This window comes from Tenebrio molitor, chromosome 2, assembly GCF_963966145.1.
Source record: "Tenebrio molitor chromosome 2, icTenMoli1.1, whole genome shotgun sequence".
In the NCBI taxonomy this organism is placed as follows: domain Eukaryota; kingdom Metazoa; phylum Arthropoda; class Insecta; order Coleoptera; family Tenebrionidae; genus Tenebrio; species Tenebrio molitor.
In genome coordinates, this window is record NC_091047.1 from 5,878,431 (window position 1) to 5,897,994 (window position 19,564).

General features: G+C 35.9%; 1 protein-coding gene and 1 long non-coding RNA gene across 4 annotated transcripts; one reads left to right on the forward strand and one right to left on the reverse strand.

Annotated features, from left to right (window-relative positions):
• Positions 1–1,937: 1,937 nt before the first annotated feature.
• Positions 1,938–9,116, reverse strand: LOC138123585 (uncharacterized). Of its 3 annotated transcripts, XM_069038342.1 has the most exons (3): positions 8,799–9,060; positions 2,773–3,224; positions 1,938–2,568 (listed from the first exon to the last, which is right to left on the reverse strand). In XM_069038342.1, exons 1-3 carry the CDS (start codon positions 8,986–8,988, stop codon positions 2,479–2,481), a joined length of 732 nt encoding a protein of 243 aa, XP_068894443.1. In that variant the 5' UTR covers positions 8,989–9,060; the 3' UTR covers positions 1,938–2,478. The 3 variants fall into 3 exon arrangements, with proteins under 3 accessions (XP_068894443.1, XP_068894442.1, XP_068894444.1); XM_069038341.1 differs by having other exon boundaries at positions 1,938–3,224; positions 8,799–9,116; XM_069038343.1 differs by lacking the exon at positions 8,799–9,060 and adding an exon at positions 3,812–3,908 and having other exon boundaries at positions 1,938–3,224.
• Positions 9,117–15,892: 6,776 nt separating this feature from the next.
• On the forward strand, positions 15,893–18,765 carry LOC138123594 (uncharacterized). The gene is made up of 3 exons (XR_011156859.1): positions 15,893–15,962; positions 16,086–18,121; positions 18,198–18,765. It is a non-coding gene; the product is annotated as an uncharacterized lncRNA (long non-coding RNA).
• The last annotated feature ends 799 nt before the right edge of the window (positions 18,766–19,564 follow it).

Below are 19,564 nucleotides of genomic sequence, written 5' to 3' on the forward strand. Positions count from 1 at the left end.
CAACTGCTCGTCTACTACCATGTCCATTTCGGCGTGCTTTGCGTACCATAGGAAGGGCAAGACGGGGAACAGCGTCCAGCACCAAGAAAATGTTTGACTGTAGCCCCAGGACAAAAAGATGGAAGTGGTGGTGCCGGGCAGGAGGAAGACCGACTGGAAGTAGTCTGCATATTTGTGGATCCTCTCTACCGTTTTGTTTTTTTCGTTGCGCCAGCGCTCCATCGCGATGACAGACGTGATGGTGATGGTGAGGAAGGACAAATGATTGCAGCGGAGGGACGGTTTGCAGATTTTCGACCAGGACAGTGTCGTTGCTACCAACAGGGTCACGCAGGACTTGATTATGTTGAAATTTTTCATTTTGTACAAGATATTTGGGTTTGAGGTTATGTTCGAGAAACGTCAAAACTGACAAGAGGAAATGTCAAAATCTTGTTAACAATTATCCGGTCATTTCAACAATTAATTGAGTGTTAATAATGCAGCTAATGGTTGGGAGGGATTGCAGATTGTGGGTGAATTTAATTTTCAATGGGAAAAAGTCAAGTGGACCACTAGCGATGGTCAAGGATCTCTGGGGTACCATCGTACTCGCACAATTGGTCGTTGATTTCATCTTTGCGTGTGGAGTAGGGAAATAAAACAACAATTTAAGTTCTTCAGAGCTGGAATTATTTATTTAAGACATCTTCGTGTCGACAAAAAATACATTAGAGGTCCATTGGTTCAGTGACTGCAGCTTACAAGCATTTATGATTTTATTTATGACAGACACGAAGAGCCTGCCAATATAAAATTTTATTGCGGTCGTAAATCAGCAATATTACAATAAAAAAAATGAAATTAAACCTGTGGAAAACGCGTAAACCAGTAGCCATTTTTTACCTTTTCAAAATGTCTGACACCTTCATTTTAAAACTAAAAGAAATTTGATCTGTACTGAAACAAGATGAAAACACAGAGACAAACAATATTTTGAATCCGTTTAAAACCTCAAATTAGCATTTTTCGTTTGAAGCAATTAATATTTTTTTGAACTGTCTGAAAGTTTCGGCGAAAGATCAAAAGGTCAATTAACGAAATAAGAGGTACACCGCAAATTTTGATTTAATTACAGCAATTCATTTTTTAATTATGGCAAAAAATATAAGGTCGAGCACGTGACCCACCCACTTCTTGAAATTTGGAAATAAAATTGTTCTTGAAACCGATTCATTGACGAGTTCTTGGATTTTGATTATGCATACACAAGTATAAAAAACACTATAAATCGATTTTATCACTGTTTTTTAAGTAATAACTCCACAACAAATGCTACTTTTTAATTATACATTCAGATTTCGTCACTGTGTCGGCGCTGATTTCACCAACAAGCGTTTTCAACGTATTCTGTTCTCAATTGGAGAAATATTGGTACTGACGTTGCACCCTGCGGATCCTCCGAAGCACCGAGCTTACAATAATTTGAAACAATTTTGACAATCTTAAATTCATTAAAAACTTAAGTCGAAAAATCACAAGCGTTTCACTTTCAATATTGTGTTGTCTGAAATTGTGCAAACACACCCACTTCCCATGACACCACTTAATCATCATAACTTCAAAATGGCTAACCCAAATTCTGTTTTCATGCAAATATTAATATTACAGCATTTTCATTATTCCCACACGAGCTGCTCAGACACATCGCATGTTGCCATGCTGTAATCTTCTTTTTTATTGAATTTTTTTCACATAATTCGTCCATTACGATCAATCTGGTGTCTTAAATCAAATTTCAAGGTCCACTAGTCTCGATCCTTCAGCGCCTGCTCTAAGTGGTCCAGGGATTGTGTAAATTTCCACCTATCAGTGAATAATTACAGCTGTCGTGTGCCTTCAAAATTGCTTGTAATTAATTTTTTCTTCTGCTCTGGTAGAAACAAAGATGAACACGCTTCAACAGTATCGTTTTATTATCGCTAGCTAATCATACATGTTACTACTAAGTACAAATTTATCAGAATATCACATGATTTAACACTAAATCGTTTTTTAAAACTGAGTATCGGTGTTGTGGAGAAATGGTTTGAATTTTGTCTCAATTTGGAAGTGGTTAATTCGTAGGTAAAGCCACAAAAGTCTGTTAATTTTGAATTTGAAAGCGCCACCAAGTTTTCGAATTCGTGCGACAAGCCAATTATCACTAGACTAGAATATAAAATCATAAAATCTCCATTTGACTTTCGGGTTAAAATTTAATGGCGGCCATGGAGCCAAAACACGGCCACTAAACGTCACATCTGACATCTGTCAGTCGAGAAATGTCAAATTGACGTTTGCACAGCCAACTGGACTCCCAACAAACAACAAAAAATCAGTCTATCTGAAAGATGACAAAAAGAAACGTCCTTAACAATTAATGAAACAACGATTAAAACAAGTAACAAAGACTTGAAAGCCATCCTTCTTCCTCATTCCTCAGTGTTAATCATAGTCTTATCTCCCAGATAGTATTCTGTTAATAGTTTCCAGTTTGTGTTGGTACAACTGGAAGACAATTTTTTTTATAGCCCCCATGAATGTAACCTAAAATTGTGATAAAAATGGTGGATTAGTTACACAACAAACACAAACCATTCTAATTAATAACATTGCTAAACTAGACATTTAGGGTCGCAACACGGTCGAGATCACCATGTTGGCCAGTTTAGTACCAGACTCGACCACTCTTGTACCCAAAGTACCTAAGCTCCGCACGATACCCCCGACTAAGTTAGTACCAAAACTCACCGTTGCCTGGATATTAGCTCCAACTGTCGTAAACGGTGGCGCTTGTGGCGGCTTTGTTACAAAGACAAAAGAAGGTATGTTAGTTCGTTTAGTAGCAGCAGTAGTAGTAGTAGTAGTGGTAGTAGTACTAGTTGTAGTGCGCACAGTTGTGCTAGAAGGGGGAGGGGGTGAAGAGGTCGCAGGGCTCACAGAGCCCGAGTCTTCGTTCTCGCCGAAGCGATTGGACAAGAAGGGAGATTGAGCGGGCTGCTTGACAGGCACCGAAGGCTTCTCGCTCTCGAAGGAAGACACGAACTTCCGGACGAAGACTTCGTCAGGGTCCCACACGGCCAACAGCTGGCTCCATATCTTGGGGTATTCCTTTTGGAGGCGCTTGATGGTGCGGTAAGCCGTGGTTTTCTGCTTTTCGGTACACTTGCCGCAGTTGGTCTCCAGCGCTTCCGGCAAAATTCCTGCAAATTTTAAATAATAATCACATCAATAAGGATAATCTCGATAGAAATACGGCGATCCAACAGCTGTTAAAACACTGTTATTAGCGAATTATGAGGTGAATCAACTTTGGGTGCGGTCAGTAGGTATTTGGTGGACGCTGGACCTCTTTCCATTGTTACTTCAGTAGATACAAGAAAATTAATCGAGCTAGCCTTGGAAGTGTCAGTTATAATTGACAAATAAAATGGAAACAAAAAGAAATGGCGCAGATATTGGTTTTTAAACAGGTTTATCATACGAATGCGAGAAAGTAAGGTTAGAACATTGTTTGTTGACGTTTCACGGAAAGATGTGTGCAACGGTGGTTCAAGTTACAACGAAATGTCTACCAAGAATGACGTACTTTAGATACCATAAGTGAGCAAATCACGATTTTGTCTCTAAGGCTGGTTCGATTACAAATTTCCTTGATCACACTGTATAAAATATTGATTACCTAATTTAAATTTTGAAAAGTTCTTTCATGTTTCGTGGATGCAGATTATTTAATACAAAAAAATGATTACAAAAAAAACACTAATTTTACATTCATAATATTTTATACCTGGACGCCGTGCCCACGAACATGTAGTCGGATAAGTCACAATAGTGGTACTAATTTCCATTTAAATAATGTGCGACAACCATGCATGAGAAATAACAAGTCGTCTACCTCTTGCATTATTCAAGAAGAGACGGTGCCGACTCACGCTCCGGTAATGCAATCACCTTCGTGTTTGCGTCAGGAAACGAATCGTTGGGAAAAATTCCGATCGGTGCGAATTGGTCAATTCATAACGACAGTGTTTGGTATTGTTGCGGAACTGTAATAACCGATTGCACAGCTCATTGTTGAGCGGCACAGAAACGTCGATAAGTCCATGTGCATGTAAATGGCAATTTACAATATCTTTGACAAAGAAATCAATTGCGCAACGAAACAGTGTTGGGTAACGGTTCATGTCGGATTAAAATTAAAACACGCGCCTCGAGGGATTAACTAAATCAACGCAGACACAATCGGGATTTATTTAAAATAAATTTGGGAGTTTGGAGGTCCCGGGATTATTTATTGCGAGTAAACTAATTAAACTTTTTTTAAATTGAATAAGCACCCATTTCATTGTTTAAATAATGGGCTTGAATAATGGATGAGCTGAGGATTTATTTACGTTTTAAACTGCAAAGAGCTTGATAAAGCAATGACGTCATTAAATATTCCATGACATTTTGCACTGGGATTTAATTCGACGCGAAACAATCTTGTGCGGAGTAAAAATGGTGGAGGCGCCAGTCACACGTGCGTCCAGAACCGAAAGGAATTTGATTTGGAAAAAAACATCCACAAATATAATTTGTTGTTGTTCGTGGAGGTTCGTTGTAACATTTTGTAGTTCCATAATTATAGATTCGTTATTTATTGTTGTTCTTCGGAGGCGTACCCACTCATCCATCGCTGGTAATTTATAACAGCCTTGAGCCATTAACAAAAATACACTGAAAATGTTGTGGATCTACGATATCAACGTTTTCGCATAGTCAAAGTGCAAAGTTTACATTTTTGCAAAATTTATCTGACGCTGACTAAATTAAAATTTTGTTTTGATTTATGTATTTACGTTGATACTCGCAACATCACAAGAACCACCTTTTGACATTGAGCAAAGTCACTTCGTTATTGTTGTATTTTTCCAAATTTGCAAACCACGACTGGGTTGCTGCTTTTATTTTTTTACTCAAGTCATCACTCACGTCTGACGTTTTGATTAAAAACTGGGCGAGCTTTGGGAGTGTCACGACCCCTGACGGACACCATCCTGCTGTGCATATTATTGAAAGTGTTGTCAAAAATTGTGACAGATTAAGGAGAAAAATTAAGAGCATGTCAGATTTAATGGTCCGGTGCGATTACAGCAAGAAATTCTTTCAAACCGGTACCCCGTATCACACGTATGGCCTCTAAAATGAATCATTCGCAAGAAATGTTTATGAACTATAAAATGCACCAAACCAGCTGCAAGATTGCAACAAGTGCTTTCGTCTCATTAACATTCTGCGCATTATTTAACAGTTGCTTAAAGTGTTTATCCAGCATTAGCAAAGGTTAATAATGATGCGGCCGAGATGAAAAATAAGCGAAAATCCTGAAAGAGAACATTTTGTTTTTTCGTGCGCAAAAATGTTGTCGAAAGTATTTTTTGATTTTTTATCTGTTAGAGCAACTGTCGAACGTTTAAAGAAAGTGTGGTCTACCAGTGTTTTTTGTTTACAAACGTAGATCGTGTCTTTAGTTGGTTTCTTTTAGATACATAACCTCACTTTGATCATCATTTTGTGTGAATCAAATTATTAATTAAAAAAAAACAATTGTGTGACGCCAATAAAATAAGAAAAACTCTTGTACTCTCCAAGGAATTGTTTTTTGCAAAAGTAATAATTCGGATCATTGTTTGTTGACTGAACAAATGACGTTTGACAATTGTGATTTCAGAGATGAGCATACTTGGGTCATACTCTTCGTCCATTTCCTAATGTCAGTTTTACAAAATTTAGTGGTGTAAGTTGTGTTTTGCGGACAAATCTGTCAAAGTGTCAAATATCAAAAACGTCAATTTTTACGTAGAAGAAAACAATAAGTACTGAAGATTAAAAATGTGATTGTTGTAATTCTCAAACATTTAAAAATTGCTTGAATGTCCCTCCGGACAAAGATTACAGTTTCGTGGTACCAACCATATAAACCAAAAAATACTAGAAGATAATTCTGTCAACCTTATTTTGTATCTAGTGAATGAATAATAACGAACTCGACTTTAGATTCCAGATTCTTGTTACTTCGACCTCTAATGTCACTTTGATTTCATATTTACATATCAAGTTTTCTTTTTTTTAAACGGTTTTATGTAACTCGCCTTGTTTGTTTGTCTTTAGAATTTCATAATTCAGTTTTTACTCACTTGGAACTAAGTTAGTCTTGTCAAATTTAGCACACGTGACCATTTCTGATGGGAATACAACAAGAAGCAATTAAAAAGTTTTTTAGGAAGTCCTTAGAAAGTGTTTTAATACATTTTTCTAATTTGCTGTTTTAACAAAGCTGTTAACGCATTCGTTTTGAATGCGTTAATAAGCTATTAACACATCCGAAATCTAGGAACTTTTTTCAGTTGGTAACACACATTGCCGGCAGCAAATTGACTCTGGTATTCTCTGCTATTTGCCCCATTTCTGGATAATTCATCTTTAATTGCAATTTCACTTGGGAAAATGACAATTACGTTTAGTCTATATTCAAATTTAGAATTTTACTTTAAATGTTAACCATAAAATAAATGTGTCACCAACTGTCACAAAATTCCCTAAATTACCGAAATTGATTTTTTCTTCAAACGTCCGTAAAATATGACATTGCACTGCTGCATTGATAATGCTAAAGTGTCACTTCATTGTCATGGCATCTAACGAGCTGGCCAGCGTCCGTGAAGTTATTATTTCTGCTGAGGGCGTCCGTGAAGAATGGGAAGAATTTTTATTTGTAAATGTAATTGCAGTCATTCTCAAAGATAAACATTGGCTGAACCAACTATATAAAGTCAAAAGTACTAGAAGCTAACTATGACACTTTACATTTTATCAAGTGGGCGAATAGTAGGTAATAGAATAGTAATCCTTTCGCCTCCGCATTTTTTCTACACTCTTCACGGTTTTTTCCACTTCACATTGTACGGTCGGTGGACAAATAAAACTGGGACATTTAAAATTTAATCCATGTAAATCAGACCATTGAATTGTCAATATATTTGTCAGTATCTATAGAATATGTCATACGAAAGTTAACCTATTTGTGACAAAGCCGTATTTAAACGATGCAAATTTGTAAATTTTGACTTATATGATTGTCATTTTTGTCCCAGTTTTATTTGTCCATCGACTGTACATTGTACGTCCAGCTCTTTTGATTTAAGAATTAATAAGAAATATCACCTTTTGTTTACTACACATTTTGTGTTTTTTTTATCTTATTCTTCAGTCATCGTAACATCATTCTTCCTCTAAAAATTGTGCGAATCGAAAGCTGAAACCCACATTAATAAATTAATTTAGCTTTAGGCAAAACTTGTTCACAAGATTTCTATCTGTAACTGTATAAGAGCAATTAACGAAATGTATGCAAAAAATGTCAAAAGCGATTTTTCGTTTAATTTCATTTACCTTGACTTGTCGATTACCCAAATAATATCACTTTGGTAGACATTCACGTTACAATGTATAACATATCTTTAGAAATTAATTTTGAAGTTTTTACTGATTTATTATATTTAAAAAATTCAAAGGCGAATTTTCGCTTAATTTCATTTACCTTGACTTTCATATTACTCGAATACTATTACTTACGTAGACATTCTCTTTACAATGTGAAACGTATCATAAGAAATTAATTTTGAAGTTTTTACTCTAGATTCTTCATTTGCGTATTTCAATAAAATTTTATTACATCAAATCAGCTGTTTACTAAAGTTCAAAAAAATTAAGTGGACTCTAATTATGACAATTAACCACAACATTTCCACGTAAGTACTTATCAAATCAATAATTCTTAATAGATTTTTAGAGCTGCTTGACCGTTTACATTTTTTACACATAAATATAAAACTAGAATTTTAATTATTTTTATTAACAAATCCTCCCAGCGAATCACACCGTTCGGTCTGATCTGCTTTAATTTTAAATGCCACTGAACCAAATACAGAAGTTCCACAAAAGCTGATCTAATTTCTTTTAACATTTATTACTGGAGGCTTTTAACAAGGAAAAAAATATCATCAATCTTATTGGAAACAGAGCCTAACCTTATTTTCCTCGTTTTCAACCTTGGCCTTTGTTAAAATCACATTTTCACAATATTATTATTTTATCCTTCATTGAATAAACAAAAACGTGTACAATAAATCCTAGTGACGCTAGTTTTCAACAATTTGTCAAATTTGCTCCATTAGCTGACAACGTTGTCGTGACATTTTCCAAATGAATGAATTTTATGAGCAACTAAACTTGAAATGACAGTTTGCGAAACAAAACGTTCAATTTAGAATATAAACTGCTAAACTTGACATAATGAGCGTTTCTAAATAAGAAATATCACAGCGAAGTGGACAACCTTTAGTAAAAATTTGACCATCACTGTGCCTCGCGGGTGATAAAGTGCATTAACATAAATTCGTGTGGTGTATTTAGGAACGCACCTGATGAATGCACCCGATCAATCATTCATCAGGACAGTTCTATAACGACCCAAATTTTGAAACGTTGGTGATTAGCAAAAATTCCATATTTATGAAACCTGTATGCAGCACAACCTTCAAAATTTTTTCAAGCCAAGTGAAAGGTCCAGCGTATGTTATCAGACATTGTTGTCGGAGCGAAGTGTGTCCGACGCATTTTGGTGTAATTTATCCACTTTCACCTGACAAAGTTTAGGAAATAGAAAAAGCGAATTCGACAATCCGGAAGTGTTCGTCTTACGCAACTCGATCAGCGGAAGCGGGACTTACTTTTGAGGTCGAGCCCTTGCGGAGGACACGCGCCCTGGGACAGCAAACAGGCGGCGTAGTGGTTGACCATGCGCCTATTGTTGAGGATGCTCTGGATGTCGATGTGGTCGTAGCGGCTCTGGTAGAACTCGGCGGGCGCCGCCGCCACCACCGTCGCGACTCCCACGATAATGCCGACTATCGGAATCATGATGGCCCCGCACTGCTCTCGATCCAAGTAGAATTGCTCGAGCGGTGCACACTACTGATTCCAAATCGTCTCCTGCAAGAAACTTGTACAGCGCGAGGAGAGCGAGTCCAGCGGTGGAAGGATCGCGGCCTTCGGCTCGAAGATGCGCTCCGGCAGCACTCCGGTGGCAGAACTGGAACGCCGGATTGGGGGCGCTTTTCGCATTTGGCAGTCACGGTCGCCGAATGAAAGGGTCTCGAAGCGCGGATTTCGGCTTTTCGAAAGTGCAGGCAGATTCATGAGCACGCAAAAACAGCAAGAGCGGATGCCATCAGCGATAATTGTGTCAAAGAGTCAAAGTGGCGTTTGGCTTGGGCCGCACGTGCCAAGAGCAAAAACCATCAGTGTCAAATAAAAAATGGCGCTGCAGTTAGGAATTTTTGTTTATCGAGTTGACGTAAAAATCAACAAAAGTCCAATTGTCAGACTGACCTTTCAAATTCAAAAATTTTGTTAAAAACTCGCCGATAATGAAAATATTCTTTTATTGTTTTCAACTGTCATAAATTCTCATTTTTCTCCTTTGTAAACTGCCTCTTAACTGCCCTAAAGCAAAATGAGCAGATAACGAACCGTTGCCCTAGACAACACATTCAACGTTACATTTCTGACAGGTCTTGAAAAATTTGTCAAAACTGTCAAATGCAAATGCGAAACCATTTTTAAAAGATTTGGAAGCTTCAGGGCCCTCGTTTCAAACAATAAAATTTTGAATGCAACTCGTTTCTGGGTAAATTGGGCTTTTTTAATTGCCCTCGAGGCCTTAAAACCCTCGCTATGCTCGTGTTTGGTGTTTTAATCTTGTCCCTCGGGCAATTAGAAAAACCAACTTACACAGAAACTCGTTGCATAAATAACTATTAAGTGCAAAATGAGCCCTAGTAAATTGTTCTTGTAAAATAAAAAGCCCTAAAGTTCGAATTAAATAAAAGACAAAATGACAATAAAAATATAACCCTACTTTTTCATCTTTTTCTAAATATGTATTATTGCTCGTGGCAGGTCGCAACAACGGGAATTTACCCCAGTTCTACCATTTAAAAGTAAAAATCAGTCCTGCCAAATCAAACAGTCCTTTTTGATCACGCTGTAATACTTAATTTCAGAAACTGAAATCAGTTCAAATATGGCGACTCCTGGGATCCACTATGAATATAGGATCAAATGCCCCAAAGAAATCGATCCTGTACAATTCAATACGGAATCGTTCACACCACGGAACGTGCGTTTAACTCATTAACAATAAAAACAGGAAAAATGCCATGTCGCATGTCGGTATAAACTTTCGTTCGAATTTATAGGTTAGATCTTCTTTATTAATTTCAAAATAAAAGGGTCTAATCACGATATACATTCTATCATGTGTGGACTATAATCAAGAGACAATAGCTAGAGCACATCAAATATTCATCGAAAATTGTTTACCTGGATTTTTTGTGGCTAACGTGGAAGCGGATAAATGTTCTGGCAAGACGCCCTGTCGGTGGACGGTAGTCTTCTTTTTATCATGGGTCTAATATTTCATATGCTTGTAGATAGAGAAGAAGACTATCAAAATAATCTAAAAAGACATGATCTACAAATCTTAGTGGAAAATTATAAACCACGAAACACTATTCTTAGATGAAAAACAAGGTTCTGAAAATGGGTCATTCTACTGGACATTCGAATACCAAATTATGTGTGGTTGTGGAATAAACCCGGTTTTTTAGATCCATAGACGAGAATCAGTTATTGATTTGATAACAATTACCACAACTTCTAGTGTATGTTGAATTGTTCAAAGTATTTTTTACAATAATTACTTAGTTACAATTTCAAGTTAATGGAATAATGGAGGAGGAAAAAGTTTCTTTATTTTTGAATACCTAAATAGTTTTTGAAAATCATTAATATTTGTTTATACAGGGTGAATTTGAAATGCGTCACAATATGTAAACCATAGTATCTTCGGTAACTAAATAAACCGAAAATGTGGTTAAAAACTTTAAGGCTTCTGAAAACGATTTAAAAAAAGAGACTGACAAAACCTTGCTGTGAATGAAATAGCCGAAAAACACTTTAATTAAATACACAGCCGCAAAAACCTGTAAGACTAAGAGTGAAAACCAAGTGAAAGGAAAAGTCAAAGCAAAAACCATAACTAAACAGTACCTACTGTAGGTAAGTTCTTACAATTAGAAACATTATTCAAAATGTCGGCCGTGATTTCTAATACACGCCTGCGCCCTTCAATGCAGACTATCCCGAACCCGCACCCTTGCAAAACGTGTTGCATCGTGCCGGATTTGTGCTGCTGAATATGGGAGTTAAAATCTCCGTTAACAAAACTATTCGCAAAAAATCAGGTTGATCACTTTTGAATCGTCCACTGACAAAACTCTTGCCGGCGAATGAAATCGTTTGGTTGCGATGCTTGCACCGCTCAACACGATAGGGTTGCAACCCTTGCTTCACGAGCTAACTGCCGAGTACTTGTTGACGGGTTTTCTTCCACAGTCTCTTGAATTTGGAGTTCGAGGTCTAACACCCGTACCCGTGGCGCCTGCTCTTGGCCCCTGTCCACACTTTTTGGTCAAAAACTACCACTTTCCCGTAGACGCTGTACAACAGACAGAAATGTTTGCGAATGCGGAACACGACGAGTCGGAAATTTTTGGCGATACAAAGCTTGTGCCCTTAACGCAACACCATATGCACTTCCGCAACAAAGTACCGAAAATTCTAAGCAAACAATAGCCGAAGGTTGCACTGAAAACAACTAATCTGCATGCGGTACTGGCACCTGCGATAACAGTACTTTTTACACCTGTTTTGTGTTGCATCCGATAACTTTTTAATCTTACTATTCGTCGGCATTTTTGCCCTGTAGCGCAAAACTGAGTGCACGTGATTTTCACAATTTGTGTGAAGATTCTAGGGTTTTTAGTTTGTGATTCATCTCAAATTCACCCTGTATAATACACAAAACAATTATTTTTATTTTTTAAGTTGATATTAAATCTGTATTTTAATACTTTTTGTATCACAAATGATATTCAATTACGAAAGATGTGTAACTACTTATCATTAAAAAAATTTAAAACAGCTGCTTAAATGATGATTATGTTGATTTCCTTATAGTGAGCAAAATAAGTTTTAGGCTGGAGACACTAATTTTCTGGTTGAAACGATTACTACACGTGTCGGGTATTATCTGAGGTAAAAAACAACAGGTACACATTAACATTAACTTTTCTATGAAATTTTAAATATTAGTTTCAATTTTGACAAATGAAACTGTTTCATCTAATTCGTTACTGACTCATGGGTAAATATTCTTTGATATTTCTATAGAAAAATAATATTCTATAATAACCATTTTAATCAATTCGTCAAATTGACATTTGTAACCGACTGTAGCATTTGTTCTTTGACAAATCACCTTAATGAATAAAGCTACGACAAAAGTTTCTTTTTTTTTTAATTTAATAAACAAGAGATCCTAATCGAACATTTTTAAACATTCATCAACATAATATAATTTGTTGTTAAAATCTGAAGGATAATCAATTATGCAAACAATTTTTAGGTTAGGGTTGACCAAAACGATGGATGGATATAAATGTGTGACAAGAAAACATTGTTTTCCTTAGTGCAATTAAATATTTATAATTGTTAAAAAATTAATTTGTAATTTGGATATAATAATATTTAAAAACGTTACTTCGCTTAAATAAATCAACACAAATTTTAATTATAAATTTCAGTCAAAGACAATGACTGATTTGCATTTTTTATTGTTTGGTGGATGCAGTGGAGCTTTTTGTTACTCAGAAACATTCAAGAACTGTAGAAAAGTAAGAAATACAATCACTAAAAATAAAAAACGCGTAGGTATGTGAAAATTTTCTTTTTGAAATTATAATAATCTCACTTGCGATCACAAAGTAAACATCCTCTGAAAAATAAAACAAAAAAAAATATTTTAGTTTTGCGCTTTAATGTAGATATCGCATGAGAAAATGTGCATTCGTAGTTATTACAGTTTCAAACAAACAATTTGGAACAATTTTATTGTTATTAAACTCCCAAAACTAACAACAAACAGCGTGACGTCAAAGAATTTACCTGCGAAGAATTTTTCTTGTAGAAGTGTAGTGTCATATTTAGTGGTCAACTCAAAAGTTGTCAAGTTTCCAACTGTTATTTCATCGAAGAATACCTATTACTTGATTTGATAAATTTTAAAACATGTCTTTGGATTTTTCAAACCAAAATGAACAGTAAAAATTTGTCTACTCCGGTTTAAAGTAATAAATTCTAAAGACATTTCACAAACAACAAAACACAACTACATAATGCTAATTTCGGACCTGTCGTAAATCATCTGGACACTATATTTTTTATTCAACCGTAGTGCACTTTTTTCAAAAAGATTTACAACAAAGCAAACTACATAACTGTCGCAATAAAACACCACACATTATCACTTACGCTGTATAATCGGCCCAGACCCTCCTCGAATTTGTTTATGTAAATTTAACTTCTTGGACCTGCACCTAGCTAATTTACGTCGGTGAGGTTCAGGTTTCTCTGGTTTATATCCAGCCAGATTTTTTATTCGACTCGCGTACTTGACAACAAAAATCTACAAAACCTGTTAAAAATCGTCGTCAAGGAGTGCATATTCGTCTCTGGTAAACGCGGAAGAAAGTCATTATCATTTTTATTTTGCCGGTAAAAGCTCATACCTTGAGCACTTGAGCTGCCGTATCAACGTCCTGAATCAGAGAGACCTCTCGTCCTAACTGTAAATATTTGCATAAATGTGGTCGCGGGGCAATTTGCTTTTTGAATTCTTCCGATCCGCGGTCCTCCAGATGTCAAGCGGAGAAAACTGCGCCGAATTCCGAAGAATTCCTGAAGATTTCGACGAAGTTGTCCTTGGGATTAAACAATCGCACTTATCTCGTTGTGAAGTCGTGGCTGAGAATCCCACGATGTTATCTAATAGTGGAGTCGTCTTGGAAATTTTCGTTACGAACAACGCTGTCGCATAAATATTGTTCCGACAGCGACTTCAGGTGCTAGAACAAACACTCAACTCAACAATGAGCATGAAAAAGTCATCAAATAGACTTCGATTTGTGTACTCGCGTGGCCACTTGAGGAGTATCAACAGTAACAGTACAGTGAACTTGTCAATGTGGGAAGAAATATGTACAGTAGTAGGCGACAGAAGTGGAGATCTTATGCGTAAATGAGAAACTGGCGAAACTTTTCAAACGCACATAAATGTACAGAAAAATAGCTTCGGAGCAATTTACAAGATGTTTCCTGGATGTTAATACGACTGCCCGCTGCAATTTACATTTTGGTAAAAGGTGCCTTTCTCTTCGTTTTTTTGGGACGCGACTATTTCGTTGATATTTAAATACTAAACAAATAGAAAATCTTTTTAATAGTATTAATAATTACGTAATAATAAAGTAACACTGACCTTACAAAATTAATTGTAAAGTATCCATTACGATTTCGCTGACAGCGTACACATTTTTCCTGTTTTTTGACAGACTCTGCCATTTTGACCACAATATTCTGGTGTTTTTGTAATTTTGTTGTAATCAGCAATGACTGTCATTTTTTAAACGTCACTTATGACAGTTACACCTGACATTTTTTCTCTAAATGTTTATTTTTAATTTTAAAATAGTCTCGGCAACCTTTTACGTTCAAATTTTTGTTTTCCATCTTTTTTATCTTCTTCCTCGGCTGCAAATTTGAGTTTTGAGTGTTTTTGGACTGAAAATTTCATTGAAGATCCACCACCTTTTGATTTATGTTGGTTGAAAATTAAATATCCCTATAATCGGATAAACGATACAAATTACAGCAGAAACAACAATTTAATTGTCAAAATGACACAAGTGCATAAAAAATAAGCATTTGATTCGGTTTTAACGAATTTTATTGTTTTGAACTGTCATAAATTCTCATTTTTCTCCTTTGTAAACTGCCTCTTAACTGTCCTAAAGCAAAATGAGCAGATAACGAACCGTTGCCCTAGACAACACATTCAACGTTACATTTCTGACAGGTTTTGAAAAATTTGTCACAACTGTCAAAAGCAAATGCGAAACCATTTTTAAAAGATTTGGAAGCTTCAGAGACGTCGTTTCAAACAATAAAATTTTGTATGCAACTCTTTTTTGGGTAAATTGGGCTTTCCTAATTGCCCTCGGGGCCTTAAAACCCTCACTACGCTCGTGTTTTAATCTTATCCCTCGGGCAATTAGAAAAGCCCAATTTACACACAAACTCGTTGCATAAATAACTATTGTTTAACTTAACCAAACTTTTCAGTTTCACACAGATCAAAATTGTACAGCGTTGCCAGATGTCAAGTGGACAATTAATTGACAAATCGATAAAACCAAATTTACATTAGGAACATTTTCAATTCCCGTTTTTTTTTTGCAACCAACTCTACATTTTAGCTAAAGTAGTCTTTTCTTTCTTTTATTCAAGTAATATTGGAACTTTATGCAGTTAAAAGGTATTAAATGTTGATAATGACGTAAGTGGAAATAAATGCCAATCTTACAACATTATAGACGAAGTTTCCATTACCATTTTAACAGAGAATGATGTTTATTATGTTTTCCTCTATTTTTACAGTTGGAATGACCTCTTAGATCTACGCCTCCTACTTTGCAAAATATTAAGAATAATTAATATTCTTGTCGAGTTTGACCCCTTCTGCCATAAGGTTCACCGATCGGTGACAGCGCTTCAACGGTAAAACTATTAACTAATCGAACTGTCAAGCCGCGCTGATGATCAATGGCGACTATGACAATTACACACTTGACATTTAAAACACGATTGCTTTAACAGAATCTTCTTGTCGCGTTTCCAGTTCAAATTCTCTTTTCGACCACGACTTGACCTAGGTATATTTTTTACGTTATCTACTTTGCTGGTCATAAATTTCCAAAGAACTCATTCCTTGCAATATCTACTTGACACTCTTCGAAATTAATTTGGGCCAACTACTAATTTGCATTATTTAATAGTGCCATGTCGGAATGAGGGTCGACAATTATTTTTCTACACTCAAGAAATGTTCGGACGACTTTCTTCTCTTATCTTAGCACTGGCCGAGTATCTCTTCCTTTCCGCGTGATAAACATGAAAACGCTAAGTTTAAAATGGTGTTGGCGTCAGTTTTACGACGGGAATTTGATGGTTTTGTTGTTGGGCGTTTTAAGTTATTTTTTAAATAAAAAATGTTTTCAGGCTTTCGACAATAATCATTTTTATGCTTGGCTTGTTTTATTGAGGAAGACAATAAAATAAAGATATTAAGCGGGTGTTTTTGTAATTATCGCGGAGAAAACAACCAGCCAGAGCTAAAAGTTGCTGAGAATTTTTCCTGAATATCACGGAAAAATGTCAAATTAAATGTCAGTTATAATTGTGGATAGGCTTATTAAAAATGTAATAAATTTAGGTATACCTTTACGTCCAAAATAAATCTAATTTGTGGTTTTGGCCTTGAGAGTAAATAAGATATGACAGAGGGTAAACACGAAACACGGTAAAATATAAACAAATTAATAAAAATGTAAAGATTCGTGCAGAATCTTGGAGTTGGGAAAATTTCTCAACAAGTTACTGAAGATTTTGCACCAACTGTTTGAAAATCTTTCCAAAAAGAAAGATATTTTTGAAGCAGAACTCTAAACAAACAATTGACTTAAACCTATAATTAAAAAGAATCGCGATAATGGCTTAAGTGTTAGATCATTTAATTGTATCTAGGACAATAGCACTTAAGTGATGTGTGGTCAAGTAGAGGTCACGTGGGCTAGTAGCGTTGCGTTGCTTCCAATGCCAACTATCTTTCCGACGAAGGCACTTAGCAGGACCTGCGCGACCAACAGTTAAATGAATAATTGCCAATTAACGGTAACAGCAACATTTTTATCGAACCAATTGGAAGTTAAACATCATCCAGATGATCGATCACGCTACTCAACCCAAATACCTAACTGACTAACACAATTTTTCGAATTAATTAATGCAGGAAGTCGATAAATTCCGATTTTTACACCGTTCACCGCTCCATTAGGCCACTTTCAAGAAGGTGGGACTGTTGTGATCTCCGCACTCCGAAAGAAGGACCGGTTCACCTGAGGGACGCGACGAATTTTGAAATTTTCCATCGTGCGAATCTCCGTTGGAAACTCTTGTTTGTTTTGGTTGAAGTATGCAGTTTAATTAAAGTTGTCAAGCGGAGGCAAGTTTTTCAAGCTGCTCTCTCGAGTTGATGCACTTGCAGGGGGCACCGTTGCACTTCTTGTTTATCCGGTCGAACGCAAAAAAATAATTTCATGGCTTCGCTTGGAAATCAGATGCAGTATTGTATTTTGTTTTGAGAGATTTCAGTTGGCAAAACAACGACGCAGTGTAAACAGCTTGGGGCGCTCTGCTTGGGCGCAATAAAACCGGAAACGTTGATTTAACAATCAAGATAATGCGATAAAATGGAACCAGGACAGAGATCCTCTGGTTTTTGGTTCGTCTGGTGCACCACATGGCCTTGCATTTCATCCGTTCCATTGTTTTAATTAAAATTAATTTTAACATAAAAATGACCAGCTGAGATCATGTTTTGTTGTTTCCCGGATATGTCAAAGATCAAATATGACTGAGATAAATAATCTAATGGGGGTCCATAATAACAGAAACATTAGCGGCGGTGGTGCCACAGTCACGAGCTATGTAAATTAGTAAGTGGACAATTATGGCAATTAAATAGCGGAGGGATCTGTTACATCAAGATAAAATTTCCGAAGCTTTTGGGAAATTTTGATCAATTAGATGAACCAAACTTCGAACTCGTGCCTACGGACATGAATTAACGACAAGAACTATTGCTGTTAATGCTCGTAAACAAAATCCTAAGTGGGTCAAAGGTAAAATGTACTCGATGAAAACATAACAAAATAAATAACAAGATTCTCACGAGTTTCTGATGTTTTACATATTTCTTCCTGTTTTGGCGGCTTCGTAAACGTTGAAAATATTTGTTCTCAGTCAATACAAGGTGTTGTACTGTCCTTTTTGTTTTGTTGGAAATGTACACTTACAATGAGCTCTCAACAGTAACAATTAAAAAATAGTTTTTAGTTGTTGCCAATGTCAAGTTTATTCTGTCTGTAATTGGACATCCGTTGACAGAAATTGAAGAGTTAATTACCACACAATAGAATTCTGAGCTGTTGAATCGTCAGGAAATGGACAATACAGAAATAATGAAGCATTACGTAATACACGCACAAATTGTGGAAAATTTATGTATTTCGACTTGCAATCTCTAAATAACGATAAATAAAAGAGATTGGTGGAAGGCGTGATCTGAACTTTAAAACTGCAATAAAAATGAACTAATCATGCGATTTGCAAATAATTTTTCGTTTAGGTAAAACCCACACTAATCAAAATTCATTTTGTTGTGTTTGTTTTATGTATCCTTAGGAAACAAACTAAGATATTTTTTGTGATTTGAAATGTTTACGTCATTATCTCTCTTCGATATTTTTTGGGATAAAAGTAAAAATAAAAATCTAAACGTTGAGTTTGCGGTGAAATACAGGATAAATAAACATGTCAAGTTGTATTTTACAACTGATATATCTTATCTGTCTAAGTGAATTAAAGGAAAAGCTGAGCAAATAATTCTTAAGACGGGACCTGTCATTTCATTCGCTAAAGAACAAACTGGATTTAGTCACTCAACAAAGGGGAGAAACAAACAGATTAAACAGTTTTATTTGATTGGTAAAGTTATAATTAAGGAAGACCCAACAAAATTAACGCACAGAGTGGAAATAGACAGAGTGTTTGTGTGACTTTATCATAGTAACTGCTTTTTAAAAATTAATTATTTTTAACAGCTGCACTACAAAAATGTACCTGCAATCCAGAAAGTGACGTTGACATGTCACCACTAGATGCTTGCTAGTTAATAATGAATTATAATATCTTCAAGTTTATATGAGGAGTGATTGAAAAAAACTTTCGATGCAAACAGATTCACAATTTGCTAGGCGTAAAATCTCACCAGGAATTGTTGTATCTTGGTTTTAAGGAGTATAAAACTCAAATGAAAAGCTGAAGAGGCCAGATGAATATTTTCCACCGGCAAATGCAGGACAAAATTTTAAATGAAAATACTGGAAGTGGACATAGGACTTGGTGCAGCAAGAACCGTTATGGCTGTGATTATGGAAAAGAAACAAGAGAGTGATTTGTACCAGGCAGGAATGTCCTCGAGAGTATTTCAAAAATTTTACGCGAGGAATTAGCTCTAGGTGATCATCAGTTCATGGCAATAAAAGATGTTACAACGATCTGCAGCGGTAGATTCTCGATCAAAACAAGGTTTCGTCACATGATGGTGTAGCAATAACTGCTCAAGCAAGAAATGCAATTGATATTTGAAATTTCGAAGTCGGTGGCACTCTTCAGCGCCATCTTCATTCTACCT

What these genes read in the sequence shown, in the direction of transcription:
- LOC138123585 (XM_069038341.1), bottom strand. Translation starts at nt 8,988, where the DNA reads ATGATTCCGATAGTCGGCATTATCGTGGGAGTCGCGACGGTGGTGGCG. An exon ending in GCAAGGGCTCGACCTCAAAA is followed by an intron (nt 3,225 to 8,798) that starts GTAAGTCCCGCT and finishes TAAAATTTGCAG; the next exon opens with GAATTTTGCCGGAAGCGCTG.